Source organism: Tetrao urogallus (genome assembly GCF_951394365.1).
Source record: "Tetrao urogallus genome assembly, contig: SUPER_28_unloc_3, whole genome shotgun sequence".
Lineage (NCBI taxonomy): Eukaryota > Metazoa > Chordata > Aves > Galliformes > Phasianidae > Tetrao > Tetrao urogallus.
Genome location: NW_027639056.1, coordinates 107,433 through 124,046, shown reverse-complemented (window position 1 = coordinate 124,046; position 16,614 = coordinate 107,433). Strand labels below are relative to the sequence as shown.

The following is a 16,614-nucleotide window of genomic DNA, read 5'->3' as shown; positions in this document are numbered from 1 at the left end:
TGTGCCATAGACCCCCCCCCCCATGCCATGCACCCCTCCCTGGGCCATAGCCCCCCCCCCCCCCAAGTGCCATAACTCCCCAGTGTTCCATAGCACCCCCCCCACCCCATGCCATGCACCCCTTCCTGTGCCATAGACCCCTCCCCAGTGTGCCATAGACCCCCCCCCCCCATGCCATGCACCCCTCCCTGGGCCATAAACCCCCCTGCCCCCCAAGTGTCATAACTTTCCAATGTGCCATAGCCCCCCCCCCCCATGCCATGCACCCCTTCCTGTGCCATAGCCTCCCCCAAGTGCCATAGACCCCCTCCCCATGCTATGCACCCCTCCCTGGGCCGTAGCCCCCCCCCCCCCCCAAGTGCCATAGCTCCCCAGTGTGCCATAACCCCCCCCTGCCATAGCCCCCATCATGCCCATAGCCCCCCCCATGCCAAGCACTGTTACTCATTGCACTCCTTGCCAGGCCGTGCCCCAGTACCTTGCACTCCCCCTCCCCCAAGCCGTGCTGTGAGCCACACGCTGTACCCTGCAGCTCGTGCCCCCTGTGCCCCCAGCACATCCCCCCCCACCCCCCCCCCATGTTAAGCAAATCCCCAGAGCTGCAGCTGTGCAGGAAACCGCAGGCTGAGGGCTGCACTGTTGGGTGCTGTGGGGATGCCACACTCCCCCCTGGCCCCATGCTATAAAAAGCCCCACAGGATGCAGATGTGTGCACAGGGGCAGCCCCAATCCCAACTCTCCCAATGGCACCCATGGGGCCCCTGTCCCCCCCATCCCCTTCCTTCCCCGGGGCTGTTCCGCCCTCATCTCTTGTGCCCACACATGGGCCCCATCCGGGGCTGTACCCCATGGTTTCCCTCCCCTCCACGCCAGGAAACCTGTCCTGGTTCACCTGCACCCAGAGCCTCGTGCTGAGCCCATCCTGCACGGCCTCGTGGCACCCCTGAGGTTCCCCAGCCACATCCCTGCCCACTGCAGCCCCCATCCCATCCCGGGGGCTCCATCACCCCAATTCCAGTTCCAGCAGCCGCATTCCAGCCTCTCATGTCCCATCCCTACAACAGACCCACCCAACCCCATCCCTGCATCCCTTTCTACCCCCTTCCATCCCTGCATCCTTGGGGTTCCCAGCACCCCCGGCCCTGCTCCACTGTGGCTTCCCCATATCCTTGCTCCCCAACCCCATCTCTGCACCCTTTGCCCCCCCACCCCACCCCCCTCCCTGGCATCTCCCTCAATTCATCCGCAGGTCCACAGCACCCCAACCCCATCCCTGCCCCATTTTGCCCTCCCATCCCTGTCCCCACCCCACTGTGGTTCTTCCAACCCCATCCCTGCACCCTCTGCCCCCACTCCATCATAATCCCCTGCATCCCAACCCATCCCCACCCCATTGTACCCCCATCCCACCCAACTCCATCCAATCCCATCCCACTCAATTCCATCCCATCCAATCCCATCCCACCCCTCCATCCCATCCCACTCAATTCCATCCCATATCAGTCAACTTCACCCCCCCATCCCACCCCATCCCATCCCATCCCATCCCATCCCATCCCATCCCATCCCATCCCATCCCATCCCATCCCATCCCATCCCACTCCTCTCAGCCAACATCTTTATTTCACACCTCCATCACAGCTCCCGACCTCAGCGCATCCCCCACCCCAAACCAGGAAGGGGGGGGACACCATCCCCTATCTGTAGTAGTAGGTCCGGCAGCCGCTTTCACCCCATCAAATGGGGGGGACACACACCGTGGGACCCCCCCCCCGGGGGCAGTCCCAGCCCTTTAGTGCATCTTGCAGTGCACGGGGTGCAGCAGGGCCATGTGCTCGGCCCCTTTGAAGGGCAGCTTCTCGGTGGAGTAATAATGCACGACCTCGGGGACGCTGGCAAAGCCTCCGCTGGCCTGGCTCAGGGTGTATTTATGGTCCTTGGTCTGTGCCACCAGGATGTGCACGCAGCCTTGGCTGGTCCTGCGGGATGAATGGGAGGGGGTCATGGAGAGGGGGGGGGTGTTTAGGGGGGGGGGGGGGGAACGGCTGCAGCCCCCCGATGGGTCCCACCCGGCGCTGCGGGGCCGCGTCCGCCCCTGTGTTTGTTCCAGTCCTGCTCTGATTGTTTCGGCTCCGGGGGCTCCGCTTCCTCAGGAAGGAAACGCCGCCAGCGCCGCCGACAATGAGGGTGGGAGGAGACGCTTTGCCCTCCCCCACTCCCAGGCACCGGGCAGCTCGGGGACGGCCGTGTCCCCCGGGTTGGGGGGGGGGGGGGACAAGACGAGGGGTGCCGCTCCATGTGAGCTATGCTCAGACAGCAGCGATTCTCACGGGGCGCCCACTGCCCTCCATAGGGGGATCCTGCTGTGCTGGGACCCCCCCCCCCCCCCCGCCCCCAAATCCCAGTACTGGGATTCCCATCCTTCATCCCAGTTCCACAATCGCTCCATCCCAGGACCCCCTCCTCGGTACCAGGACTCCCCTCCCAGTACCAAGATCATCACACCCAGTGCTGAGGCCCCCCCAGTGCCAGAAGCCCCAGTCCAGTACCAAGCTCCTCCCCATCCCAGTATCAGGACCAGCCCAGCCCGCTGCCAGAACCCCCTCTCCAGTATCAAGCCCCCCCATCCCACTACTGGGACCCTCAACCCAGTGTCAAGACCACCTCCATCTCATCTCAGTACCAAGACCCCCACTTGCCAAGATCCCCTCCCTCCCAGTATTAGAACCCCCACCACAATGTCAAGACCCCTTCCACCCCACCCCACCCCACCCCATCCCATCCCATTACCAATAACCCCCCCCCCCCTTGCCAAGATCCCCCCCATCCCAGGACCAGGACCCCCACCCAAATGTCAAGACCCCTTCCACCCCGTCCCACCCCACCCCATCCCATCCCATCCCATTACCAATAACCCCCCCCCCTTGCCAAGATCCCCCCCAACCCAGGACCAGGACCCCCACCCAAATGTCAAGACCCCCTCCATCCCACCCCATCCCATCCCATCCCATTACCAATAACCCCCCCCCTTGCCAAGATCCCCCCCATCCCAGGACCAGGACTCCCACCCAAATGTCAATACTCCCTCCCTCCATCCCATCCCATCCCATCCCATCCCATCCCATCCCATCCCATCCCACCCCATCCCATCTCCAATAAATAACCCCCCCTGCCAAGATGCCCCCCCATCTCAGTACCAGGACCCCCACCCCAACGTCAAGACCCCCTCCATCCCATCCCATCCCATTACCAGGACCCCCCCAGTGCCCCCCACTCACTTGAGAGCAATGGAGTACTTCCCACTGCCGCTCTCACTGGTGCGCACCAGGTACCCGGCTTCCTTGCACGCCTGCAGCCGGCTCTCAGCCTCAGCACGTGTAATGGCCCCATGGTACCACCTGGGGGGGGAGGGAGGTCACGGAGGGGCTGTGAGATGCACCCAGACCCCCACTCCCCTATAACACCACCCCCCCGGCTCAGCTCGTGACCCACGGCTGCTTCTCCAGCGACACGGCGGGGTCCACGCGCTCCCCCTCGCTCTGCTCCGATGGTTTCACCATGCGTGGGGTCCAACTCTTCTGGCGCAGGTGCTGCCGTGCTGCCTCCTCCCGGGGCCGCTCAGAGCCCTCGAACTGAACTGGAGAGGGGGGGGGTGGATGGATGGATGGGTGGGGGGCAGGAGAGACCCCACTGCAGCCCTGGAGTCCCCTCCTCATCCATGGATAGATGGATGGATGGACAGGGGGAGCTGAGCCTCCACCGCAGCCCCGCAGCCCCTTCCCATCTATAGATGGATGGATGGATGGGCAGATGGATGGATTGGGGGAGGAGAGCCCCCACCGCAGCCCCAGAGCCCCCTCCCCATCCACGGATGGATGGATGGATGAATAGAGGGGAGCTGAGCCCCCTCCGCAGCCCTGCAGTTCCTTCGCCATTCATGGATGGATGGATGGGGGGAGCTGAGCCCCCACTTCAGCCCCACAGCCCCCTCCCTACCCATGGATGGATGGATGGACGGGGGGAGCTGAGCCCCCACTTCAGCCCCACAGCCCCCTCCCTATCCATGGATGGATGGATGGATGGGGGGAGCTGAGCCCCCACTTCAGCCCCACAGCCCCCTCCCTATCCATGGATGGATGGATGGATGGGGAGGAGCTGAGCCCCCACCGCAGCCCTGCAGCCCCCTCCCCACCCCAGCTCTTACCCGACAGCGCCTTCACAATCTGCTCCTTCTTCCATTCCCAGGGCTGCTCGTACTCAGCTGCCGGACGCTCATCAGCCCCAGGTTCATAGGGGGTGTCGTAGAGCTGCGGCCCCCTCCCCACCGTCTCGCTGCCCCCCCCGACCTTCTTGACCACCTCCGCTTTGCCCCCCGCCTCATCCAGCAGCAGGAGGGCTTTCACCAGGGGGTCCTTGGAGCCACGGCGGCGAACCTCTGTGGGAACACAGGGTGTTGGGTTGGGGAGGGGGCCTCACCACCCCCCCCCCCCCCCCCCTCATTGACACCCCATGACCCGTAACGCGTGGGGCCGGGAGGGGCAGGAAGGCGCCCATCCCCGCGGCGCCCGGTCGCCGTCCCGCTGGCGCTGGCGCCGAGATCCCGGAGGAAGTGGGGCTGCAGGATGCTACACCCCACACCCCCACCCCGGGACACCCCCTGCGCTCTGTCCCCCCCCTCTTCCCCCCACCCCAAATACCCCCTCTGCCCAAATAGCCCCACCTCCACCCCATTTGGCCCCACGACTGCCCCGCACGGAAAAAAGCCATCAGCAGCAAATCCTTTATTCCCTGCTTCCGGCCGACTCAGTTCCTGTTATTCTGTCCGGCTGCGGCCCCCTGGGTGGAGTGGGGGGCAAAGCTTGGGGGTGGGAGGACACCGAGCCATGGGGTCCCCATGGGGCGTGGTGACAACGGGACCCCTCAAGGCATGGCTGCATCCTGGCCCTGAATGCTGCCGGTGGCACCGGGCTTTGTGCCGTGGGGCAGCGGCGTGGCACACACCTTATCACGGGGAGCAGTGCAGGAAATGGGAGAGCAGCTTTCCTGTTCCCAAAGCTCCGCGCCGGGTGGGTCCCCGGCTGACGGCCTCACGGTGCTGCGTGCTGCCAGCGGTGCAGCACGGCATGGGATGGGGTACCAAGGCACACCGTGGCACATGGTGGCACGCCAAGTCATATCGTGGCACGCTATGGCACACCATGGCACATCGTGGCACGTGATGGCTATCAGGGCACACCGAGACACATCACGGCACACCACGGCACACATTATGGCACATCATGGCAGATTGTGGCACATCATGGCACACCAAGCCATATCACGGCATACTGTGGCACATCACGGCACGCTACAGCACACGATGGCCATCAGGGCACACCGAGACACACCATGGCACACCATGGCACACCAGGTTGCACTTTATGGCACATCATGGAAGACAAAGTCCCACCATGGCACGCTACGGCACACGATGGCAATCAGGGCACACTGAGACACCATGGCACACTATGGCCCACCATGGCACATCATGGCAGATTGTGGCACATCATGGCACATCATGGCACACCATGGCACACCACGGCACACCACGGCACATCATGGCACACCATGGCACACCACGGCACACCACAGCACACCATGGCACATCATGACACACCATGGCACACCATGGCACACCACGGCACACCATGGCACACCATGGCACATCATGGCACACCATGGCACACCATGGCACACCAAATCACACCACGGCACACCATGGCACATCATGGCACACCAAATCACACCACGGCACACCATGGCACGCCATGGCACACCAAATCACACCACGGCACACACCTGTGATCATCTGCTGTGCGTCATAGGGCTCCATGTAGCCGTCGTTCTCCCCCAGGCGCTCGGCGTCCCTCTGCCCTTTGGTGCGTTTGGCATCGTAAGGGTCAGCATAGTCCTCCAGGATGATGACCTGGGGGGGGAGATGGGGGGCACACAGGTGGGCACTGGGGATGCTGTCACTGCTTGGCTCCTGGATGTGCCCAGGAGGGATGGCAGCCACCCCCCAGCACCCGGTGGAGGTTGCGCGTTGGCTTCGAGTGGCAGCGTTGGGTGGGGGCAGCGCCCACCCCGTGCAGCCTGGGGGTCAGTGGGGGTCCTGAGGGCCATCTGGAGGTAGTGGAGGACAAACCCAAAGAGCATTGCTTGGGGACACAGCCCTGTCCCCATGGCCACCACAGAGCAGAGCTCTATGAGAACATTTATTTAACGGGTCAGTGAGGGCAGGGGACGGCAGAGAGGGGAAAACTGAGATGGAGGGACCTCGGAGTTGGGCTCAGCCGGGCCGGGGGGGGGGGGGGGGGGTGCCACGATCCCACCCCACCCCACGGCCCTCCCCTTACCGTCTCCGTTTTGGGGCTCTTGCCCTTCTCCTCGGGCACGGGCCCGGCGCTGGGGTAGCCTTTGGGGTTTTTCTCGTGGGCTTCCACTTTGATCAGGCGGTTGATGTACGTCCCGCAGCTCCGGGGGGGCCCTTCGGCAGCGACCCCCTCCACCTTCGAGTTTTTGCGCATCCTCCCGGCGGCGGCTTGCAGCAGTCCCTGCAGGTTGTCCCGAGACAGACGGCCGCCTCCGTCCTTGCCGGTCCCGGGGGGGTACACGGCCCTGCAGCCCCCCACCTCAGCCGCTGAGTTTTTGCGGCTTTTCCCCGGCGGGGCCCCCCCGGGCGGTTCGTTGCCCCCCAGGCTTTTACGGGCGGTGCCGCCCGGTTTGTTCGGTCGCGCTTTCTCCGAGCCCGTCCTCAGGTTGGAGGGGAATTCCTTGAACCATTTGGCCGCCATAGGGCCGGGGGCGCGCCCCCCCCGGGGCCGGCGGTGGGGTCAGGGCCAGCGCAGCTCTCCCCCCGCCCCGAACACCGGGGGCCGCTCCGAGCTTCCCTCGCCCCGACGAGGAAAGGGTCCGGCGGTGCCCCCGGAGGTCGGGGGCGGAGGGGGGGGTCCGGGCTCTGCTCCAGCGATGGGCGCGGGGGGGGCTCTGAGCTGCTCCGGCCCCGGGCGGGGGCGGAGGGGGGGTCCTCGATCGGCGCTTCGGGGCAGCTCCGCGCTGATCGCCCCTCGAAGGCGGCGGGGGCCGTCGCGGCTCCGCGGTGGGGGCGATCCCCGGGGGTGCGGCTCGGTCACGCCGGCCCGGGGGGCCCCATGCGGCGGCGGCGGGACGGGACCGGACGGGACAGACGGGACGGGACGGACGGACGGAGCCTGGCGGGGCTGGAAGAGGCCGGAGGGGAGGCGGTGGGGCCGGAGCTCCCCGCCCAGATCCGGAGGGGGCGGCCCCGGGGGGTGGCGGGGATCGGGCCGGGCCCGATGGGGCGGCTCTGCGCGGAGCACCGCGGGGCGACACGAGGGGTCCCCGTGCGGTGAAGCCGAGTGAAGTCTGAGGCAGAACGGGTGGGGGCAGCGGGAGCACCGATTCGACCCCGTGATCCCCCCCACAGACCCCGCGCACTGGAATTGCGCATAGACCCCATGCACTGACCCCGAGGACACCGCACGCTGACCCCCAAGCACTGAAATCTGCACGCAGACCCCCTGAAGACCCCTGAAGACCCCTGACCCCGCACCTGCTGCAGCTCAGCCCCATTGCAACGCGACCGCTGCAGAAAATCCCACCCCGTTCGGCTCCTTATGGCGCTGGGAGCCGGGCTGTGGGGCTCCGAGCTGAGCACAGGGAGATCCCCACAAGGCTCAGCGTTTGAGGGCTCCGCAGCGCTGGGGTTGGAGCTGTGGGGCTGAGCATCTCTTCAGCCGCTGGGCAGCGTTCAGCCCCAATTGCAATGCTCGTTAAATCAGCGCAGCAGCGCTCCAGTGCTCCAGTGGGCCGCGGTTTGTCTCCAGCGCAACGAGCAGAGCTGGGCTCCATCCCCGTGTGCCTCCCTGCAGGGATTTACGGCCACGAGCGGGACCCCCTGAGCCCCTTCTGCCCCTCGCACAGCAGCCCCGACACTCAGCCTCTCCTTCCAGCAGAGGGGTTTTCCAGTTCCTCCCAGGAACTTTGCACTTCTCCTTGGAGGGCTCCTCAAGGTTCCCGGCCCCCGTTTCTCCTCCTGCCCTACAGCACAGCGCTTCAAAACAGCCCCTGGCAGCGCCCTGCCGCTGCTCCTCATTAACCTCCTCTCAGCCGCGTCTTTCAAGGCCTCAAAGTAGGGCAAAGGGGTAACGAGCAGAGCAGCTGCCGCGTGAGATAACAAACTTCTTCTGACGCCCTTTGATTTCCTCGTCGCTTTGATTCAAACAACTCGAATCGGCACTGATGGGTTCGCTGTGATGCTAATGAATCAGCGATGCCCTCCAGCCCAAGACTCACAGCACCAGAGAAGCTGCAGCACCCTGAGCTCCATCCCTTCCTCCCTTCCAGGACGCTGAGCTCCTTCCTTCCCGTCCTTCCAGGACCCTGAGCTCCACCCCTTCCTCCCTTCCAGGACCCTGAGCTCCTTCCTCCCCATCCTTCCAGGACCCTGAGCTCCTCCCTTCCTCCCCATCCTTCCAGGACCCTCAGCTCCATCCCTTCCTCCCTTCAAGGACCCTGAGCTCCATCCCTTCCTCCCCATCCTTCCAGGACCCTGAGCTCCATCCCTTCCTCCCTTCCAGGACCCTGAGCTCCATCCCTTCCTCCCCATCCTTCCAGGACCCTGGGCTCCTTCCTCCCCATCCTTCCAGGACCCTGGGCTCCCCCCCTCCTTCCTCCCAGCCCCTGTTCAGGAGGGTGGGATGTGAGCACAGGTGGAAAAAGGCAGCAGGAGCTTCTCAGTCCCCCACAAAGAAGGGCTTCCTCCTTCCCAGAACGTTGCTCCAGACTTTCCTGCTTGGTTCCGCTCACAGCTGTGCCCATTTCTCCATCCCCATCCATATCCCCCCCCACAGCTGCCCCACGTAACAACGCAGCAGCTTGGAAAAATCAATACTTAGACCACTAACCTTCAAATTAACAAACTGTAATTTTTCTCCAAAGATACATTTTCCATACACATCCATCATACACTGTAACAAAAAAAAGCAGTGTACATGAAATAAGAAAATAAATTAAATCCATAGCATAGGTAAGGAGGACGCTCTAGACTGGAGTAGAGTCGAAAGTTTCCAGCGATACAAGAGGCTCAAAAGTTTGTTTTAATAAGAATGCCTGCTAACAAGGGTCCAGCAAGTGTTTTAAGTCAGTCCGACTGCTTAAACAGTTTTCTTTTAAAGTTTATAACAGCCATTATTGTCCTGCAACAGGCAGAGCTATTATATCCTGGGAGAAAGCCGGAGAGGCGCGGTGAGATCCGAGCACAGCATTTGGGAGTGAGCAGATGGGTCCCGCAGCGTCTGCACTAGCCATCCTCCTTGGGCGGTGTGTACCAGCCTGAAAGGAACACAGACGGGTGAGGGATGTGGCTGCACAGGAATGCAAGCCCTACGACCTGGAAATCCCCAGCAGGAAACAGCACAAATAGGCTGAGCTCCACTTGCATAGGGCTCGGGTGCAAGCGCTGCGCTGCCCAGGAGGGCACCCGGCTCGCTGGGGCGCTTTCCCCTCCACACCAAACGGCGCCACGCGGTTCTGGAGCAGCAAAGAGAAAGGTTCTCCCCATCCCTCCAAGCCTCACCATTCTTCTCGTGGATCTGAACCAGGGATTTGTAGGACTGCTGTGCTCTTGTCAGGCTGTACTGATTCTGCAAGGGAAGTCAGGGGGGACGGTCAGTTCAAAGCAGCTGCAGGCTTTCCCAACGCCAACCGTGCTGACACGTGGCCGGTTGCTTTCTCACATCAGCCCCTCCAAACCCCTTTTGAGCCCACTCAATGCAGGGGGTATTCCCCACATGCCTGCCCCTCTCCTTCCCAAAGACTCTCGTCTTTATTGATGGGGAGGAAGGAGCTCAGGGTCCTGGAAGGGAGGAAGGGATGGAGCTCAGGGTCCCGGAAGGACGGGAAGGAAGGAGCTCAGGGTCTTGGAAGAGAGGAAGGGATGGAGCTCAGGGTCCTGGAAGGATGGGGAGGAAGGGATGGAGCTCAGGGTCCTGGAAGGACGGGAAGGAAGGAGCTCAGGGTCTTGGAAGAGAGGAAGGGATGGAGCTGAGGGTCCTGGAAGGGGGGGGAGGAAGGAGCTGAGGGTCCTGGAAGGGGGGGGAGGAAGGAGCTCAGGGTCTTGGAAGGGAGGAAGGGATGGAGCTCAGGGTCCTGGAAGGATGGGGAGGAAGGGAAGGAGCTCAGGGTCCTGGAAGGATGGGGAGGAAGGAGCTCAGGGTCCTGGAAGGATGGGGAGGAAGGAGCTCAGGGTCCTGGAAGGATGGGGAGGAAGGGATGGAGCTCAGGGTCCTGGAAGGATGGGGAGGAAGGGATGGAGCTCAGGGTCCTGGAAGGATGGGGAGGAAGGGATGGAGCTCAGGGTCCTGGAAGGGAGGACACTCGTGCCCCCAAACACCCCCAGGCACTGCTCAGTGTTCTTTGGTTCTTCCCAAGCCCTGCCCGGCTGCCCCACGTTGGCCCTTACCTTATTGGCTCCAAATTGCACTCGTGCTTTCCCTTTCACCAGAGTTGCACTGATCTGCATGATCACAGACTCGATGGAGTATGCGCTGCTCCAGCCCTGTGGGTCAGAGCACACACAGCAGAGAGATGAGCGTGGATGGGAGCAGGGGGCTGAGCTTCCCAGAGGCAGAGGAAGGGTTTCTCCAAGCCCTACGCAGGCAGCACAAGCTCTCAGCTGCTGGCAGATGGCAGATTTGGCTGCCAGAAAGGTGAGAGCAGCTACCCAGGAACCAGGCTTTGAGCTTTGGGACTCACCTGTTTGGTAAGCAGCTCCATGCAGATGGCACCACCACCCAGGACATACCTTGGGGAAGGAACACGGGCAAAGTTATGCCAGAGATGGATGCAGCCTCACCTCCCCCCCTCCCTGGCTCTGCAGGTGAGCTGTTTGCTCAAACCAAAAACCAACAGAAAGCAAGAAAAACCATCTGCCAACACTGACCACGTTTCCCAAGAAGGCTGCCACAAACGTATTAAAAGTAACAAAGCTGCACAGTGCTCCTCACTCTCATGAAAACTGCCCCAGGAAGCAGAGCTGCAGAGCTCTGTGAGCAGAACCAGCAGCTACTTACCCCCCTGACAGCACTGGGGACACAACCCTTACGAACGGTGGATCGAAAGGAAAGTTATCCTGGAACGAGAGAAGGGAAACACGTTGAGAAACGTCTCCTCTGGTGTCTGAGGGCAGCGGGCGCGCGTCGAGGACGGCGGGTTTGAGAAGCCTTACTTTAAAGGAGAAGTTTAGGAGGATGAAATCTGTTCCTTCTTTTTCTTTGAGGATCTGGAGATCGTTGTGCAAAGCGCTGTCCTCGTCAACCCTGTCGGAAGGGAAGCCCAGAGGCTCAGAGCGGAGGTGATGCACCTCAACTCAGCCACGCTCGCTGCCGCTTGGAGCCCAGAGCTCCCCTACCTGCACAACCCGGCTGCCACGGGGGCCCTGGGTTCACACCCAGAGGGCAGTGACAGCACGCGCTGCCAGCTTTCTGCTCCCGGTTTCCAGAGAAGACCATCACACCCTTTTTGCATGCCAGCTTAAAAATAAAGACTGCCCGGCCCAAGGGAAAGGCAGCACTGGTGTCTGGAGGGTGTGAGAGCTCGGGGTTTTGCCTGATGCACCTCTTCCAGGACTCTAGGAACAGCAGACAGACTCGCAGAGCCCTCAGATTAGCTCATCTTTCTCTGGAGAGAAGTCAGCTGCCCACAAGACTAAGAGGTCAACCCAAGCTCTGCCCTGCTCGCTGCCCCCTGCTCGCTGAGGATGCTTTGGTCCCACCACCAAGATTCCGCCATCCCAAACCGTGCCACCTACTTCAGGAGTTTGACGTTCCAATCGTACAGGCTGTCGTTCACTAGTTCGACTGCATAGTATCCTGCAAGGCAAAAAAAAAAGTGGAGTCAGAAGAGGGGCGACCAGACAGGGGGACGAGCCACCAGCCAGCCTGCAAACCCCCTCAGCCCTGCAGCACAGGCACAGACCGTCCTGCAAAGAAACCACCGTGATGTGGGTGCTTCTGTTGCACCCTACTGAGCCACAGCACCCCAAAACCTGAGGCTCTGCCCACCGCAGCCGAGCACACAGCGAAGGACCCATCCCTGAGACCCACACCCTGAAGGACAAGAGGAGCCCCAGGCATCACCGTACTCACCGCCCTTGAAACTTGGTGATCTGTAAATATCCCTGAGCTCCTTCATTAGCCGGTCAGTGGCCTGCACAGACCCAGACACCGCACCCTGCAAGGAACCAGCAGGGGAAAAGCTGCACTGTTATGCTGTTCTCACCACGACCGATGCCCAGACCGCAGCTCCTGCCCAGCCCCCAAACCACACCTCACCATGCCCTCCCTCTCTCAAGTTTTCCCTTTTCTCTCTGCATCAACTTCCCTCGCCTCAAACAAGCGCCTCGCTCACACAGTGCAGCTGCAGCAGGAGCATAAAACACAACCCAGCACCCTTCGCCACGGCCAGAGGTGAGGCCCAGCTCCTGGGGGCACAGGGCATCCCCAAACCCTGCTGCAGGAAGGCTTCCTTCAGCCTGGCAGCACTCCTCCAGCTCCTCTGCATTACCTTCAGCCATCCCCAGGAGCCATGCTGTACCCGTGGCCAGATCTGGCCCCTCTGCCTCAGGCCCCTCTGCTTCCCCAACCCTCCCGCCCCCTGGGAGGCACGTACATTTAAGTAATCTTGCCTCTGGTTCTTTTTTATTTTCTCTAAAATGGCCAGATTTTCCTTCCCGATGCCTTCATCCTCCGTTTTCCTTCCATCTGCCGGCTCTTCCTCTTTCATCTCATAGTGGTCCAAGTCCTCGGTGTCCTGCGAAGGGCAGAGGAGAGATGGCACCAGACCCACCTCACTGCTCCCTGCTCCAAGTGCAGAGACGTGTGGTCGGAATCCTTTGGGCTGAGGGATCCCAAGCGCTTTGTGGAAGAGGAGACTTCAGCACGAGGCCTGGACACGCTCAGTGAGGAAGCTTCAGGCACCAGGCTCCGTCCCGTGCCAAAGCCAGCAGGCAGACAGGCACACTTCCCTTTCCAGATTTAAATTGGGCTCACACAAGCTCTTTGTTCCCTCAATCCTTCTCTGCCAAGTCTCACGCCTGGTTATAATTAGCCATTAATCTTACAGATGCTCCCCAATGAGCCGAAGGGAGTCGCGCATCGGCTCCAAGCAGCCCCGTGCCATGTTTCTGGAGGCTGGAACAAAGCGTGGGCGCTGCTGCTGGGCAGGATTATCCCCGCTCCCAAGATGCTCAGAACAAACACGGGTCACCAGGAGCACAAGAACAGACTGACAAAAAACCCACAGGACCTTTTCCTCTCAAAGAGAGGTCGCGTTTCACAGCGTGTCTGGAGGCTCTCCTACATCAGCTCAGCTCTCGCTCTGCTCCCACTGCTCTCCCCAGCGAGGGCAGAGGCTGTGCCCCTCATCCCCTTCCACAGCAGCATCTGTTGGGCCGACGCTTGCAACGCCACATCAGCAGAAAACAGTTGCAGCCATCAGGAACGGCTGCAGCCATCGCTTCTGCAGCAACAGCAGCCACTGCCACAGTATCAGGGCGCCGAGCTGGGCTGCCTGCAAACGGCCGTGGATACGCAGAGCTCCAGTATTGGTTTTAAATCCTCTTGAGCAAGTGGTTGCTTCGGCCTCTCCGGCCTAGCTGCTGCTATTCTGGAAGAACAGCGCTTTGGGAAGGGCTTTGACATTTTTAGACCGTCGCAAAGGGAAAATAGATCCTCCCAGAAAATCCCTCGAGTGGATTAACCTGCGTGTAACGCATCTCCGCGACAGGGCGCAGCTCTGCTGCTCTGCTCTCCTGAAACGTTTGCTCCCCACGACAGCGCAGCCTGCTGCACAAGGCAAGGTGTTAGCAGAGAGCACGAGGGGGCAACGCTTCTTGCTAGCTCACTTCCTGAGGCTTTCTCCCCCAGCTCACAGGAGCACAAGGATTTACAAGCTGCAGATCTGCCCAGAAGCAGCAAAGCTTGCAGACCAGTTACGCGTGGTAGCAGTTTAAACCCCCACCTTTTCTCAAGGGACCTTTGTATAAGGCCTCGGTTTAGCAAGATATTCACTTGGCTGAAAGCCCAACGAGTGCTTGGCTGCTGCCAAGTGACCTGCCCTCTGGTTCTGCAGCGCTCCGAGGTGCACAGACCTCAGGCACCGAGGAGAAGTGCATCGCCCGACGTCACCATGGAGATTTCAAGATTATTCCACCCACTTCTAGAGATCTCTGAAACCGCAAACCAAACAACCGGAGCCTGTGGGTTTTTCAGCGTGATATTCTCAGCCTTCAGTGAAGCATGGCTGCTTCTGCCTCTCCTGCCAATTATCTCCCTCACACGCCGAGCCATCCCACCTCATCTTCTCCGCACGAGTCCCATTTCCAACCCGTGGCTCCCCTGCGCCTCGGCCCCACACGCGCATCCCACAAATCAAATTACTTGTGAGGAAATTTCAGACTTGCAAAGCATGGCAGCACAAAGCGAGAACCCATCTGAGGGGCTCTGACCTCAGCTCGTTTCCCTGCCCTCAGAAGTCGCTGCTGCAGTCCTTTGAGTTTTGCCAACCCACCACTCCTGCTTGGTGACTGGGATTTGGGTGCAAGGCAGGAAAATGCTGAAATCAAACGAATTTTAAACCGGCTCCCATGGGTCTCTTGTCCTGCCTGGCCTCCTCCAGCTTCACCCAAACACGACCTCTGGGCCTCAGCACCTCTCACAGACATCTCACAGCTGCCTGGTACACAGCACTCACCTCTGGCATCTCTTCATCTTCCTCTTCAGAGGACACCTCTTCCTGCGTGCTCTGTGAGGACAAAAATCACACTGTGAGCTTCCTCTGGCGACGCTCCCCTGCTTTCTGAGACACTTCTGAGGTGAGGTTTACACACAGAAGCAATTTAAAGGCAGAACAAAGCCAAGAAGCTTTATAGGTTATAAACCTGAGCAGCTCCAGAGGCGCAAGGTGAGTTAGAAGAAATCAGATAAGAAACATCTCAAACACTGCCAGGCATCAAACTGGAGAGATAAAGCTGGGCCCACTCAGGCACCAAGGGAGAAGAGACAGACCCTCACCTGCTGCAGCCCTCCTTCAGGGTTAGGAAGCCTCACCCTCTAAAACAAGGCAGCTCCCAAAATGAGCCTAAAAACCCTCACCCTGAGTTCCTCACCTGTTCTGCCGGCAGAGGTTGGTCCAACATTTCCACATCAGGATGCTGGGGGAGGTTGTAGAGTTTGCACAGGTCTGAAATTATTCGCTTCAGGTGCTGCAGAAGCTGCACAGAGAGCAGAGAGGTGTCAAAGAAACCCAGCAGCACAGGGAGCTGAGCCTCAGCCATCCACAGCACTCCCCACTTCCCCAATGAGCAAAGACCCCACAGATGCTCCTTTCTGCCCTCCAAGCTCAGCAGGATAAAATCCCATGCGAGAATGCATGGGAAGGCACGCTGACAGGAGTCAGAGCTACTGATGCTGCGATTCCTAAACCCTCCGTGGGAGCAGAGCCCACCTCAACAGGTTCTACGCTGACACCATAAGCAGCCGCCCCCCATCCCTCCCCACCAGCACCTCTCACCAGCGTATTTCCTTTCCTGACTTCCACCAGCCTCTCCAGGATAGCTGCCAGGTTGGGATCATCCGACTCCACGGACCAGATGGGGGGAACAGCTGGATAAGACTCCTGGGAAGAAGGAAAAGGGGCTGAGCATTGTAAAACCCCCGATCCCATTGCACCGCTCTGACAGCTCAGGGGGAGCTCAAGGCGATCTCAGCACTGAGGAGCATTTGGTGGGGGCTGAGACTGGGGCTCACGCGGGCGCTGATAAGGCCTGGTGCTGCTTCTCAAGCTGGGCTGGAAGTGTCATAGGAAAGGCTCCCACTCACACTGCCATTAACACGGTGCTGCTCCAGAGAGCCCCGGGCTTCCCGTGTTGGAGCCACAACCCTCGGAAAGCTCCGTGGGTGACGGTGAACGAACCCAGAGCCCAACCCGGCCGGGGGATCCCGCAAACGCCCCACCCCCGCGTGGCCAAAGCCGGCCTCGGTGCTGCAGAACCTCCCTGAGTCCAGAGGCTCTCCCAGGCCGCCGCCCAACGACCGAACGCCGCCCGGTACCGCCGCAGCCCCGGCACGCGGCCCGCCTCGGCCCCGTTAACCGCCCGCCCGGCCCTCACCGTGATGTTGCAGTGGATGCGGACGGGACCCGGCGGCGGCCCCCGGGAAGCGGAACCCCCGGCCCTGGCGCCCGCCCCCGGCACGAACTCGCAGCTGATCTCGTCCGGGCAGGCGCTGCCGATACGGAACCGCTCGTGGCCGCGGTGAAAGATGGACTCGAGCAGCCGGAGCTCCCGTTTCAGGAGCCGCCCGGCCGGGGCCGCCGCCGCCAGCCCAGCCCCGCTCCGCCCGGCTCCCCCCGCCGCCGCCTGCGACCCCGCCGCCTCCTCCGCCCCCGCCCGCTGCATCTTCCCATGGAGGGACCCGCTCCGCCCCGACGGCCCCGGGCCCCGCCGCAGACCCCGGAGCCGGCCCAAGATGGCGGCGGGATGGCCCCGCGCGCCGG

At 61.6% G+C, this 16,614-nt stretch overlaps 3 protein-coding genes across 3 annotated transcripts in view; 1 reads left to right on the top strand and 2 right to left on the bottom strand.

Moving 5' to 3' along the window:
• The window catches only part of LOC306956387 (phospholipid-transporting ATPase ID-like), a gene marked incomplete at both ends in the record, with an annotated part of 5,231 nt that extends 4,720 nt beyond the window's left edge, over positions 1–511 (top strand). The window contains one exon of the mRNA XM_079550989.1: positions 464–511. Coding sequence (XP_079407115.1) covers positions 464–511 — 48 coding nt within the window. The remainder of the gene's footprint in view (positions 1–463) is intronic.
• A 1,281-nt stretch (positions 512–1,792) lies between these two features.
• On the bottom strand, positions 1,793–6,833 carry SHE (Src homology 2 domain containing E; the record flags this gene model as incomplete). Its single annotated transcript, XM_079551011.1, has 6 exons — positions 1,793–1,979; positions 3,279–3,398; positions 3,493–3,637; positions 4,205–4,435; positions 5,839–5,965; positions 6,396–6,833. The coding sequence occupies 6 exons, from the start codon at positions 6,831–6,833 to the stop codon at positions 1,793–1,795; spliced, it is 1,248 nt and encodes a 415-aa protein (XP_079407137.1).
• A 2,528-nt stretch (positions 6,834–9,361) lies between these two features.
• UBE2Q1 (ubiquitin conjugating enzyme E2 Q1) lies at positions 9,362–16,516 on the bottom strand (the record flags this gene model as incomplete). The annotated part of the gene is made up of 13 exons (XM_079551025.1): positions 9,362–9,393; positions 9,638–9,704; positions 10,523–10,618; positions 10,816–10,864; positions 11,133–11,191; positions 11,288–11,378; positions 11,870–11,930; positions 12,207–12,291; positions 12,730–12,870; positions 14,812–14,862; positions 15,227–15,331; positions 15,631–15,735; positions 16,229–16,516. 13 exons carry the CDS (start codon positions 16,514–16,516, stop codon positions 9,362–9,364), a joined length of 1,230 nt encoding a protein of 409 aa, XP_079407151.1.
• Between the last annotated feature and the right edge of the window lie 98 nt (positions 16,517–16,614).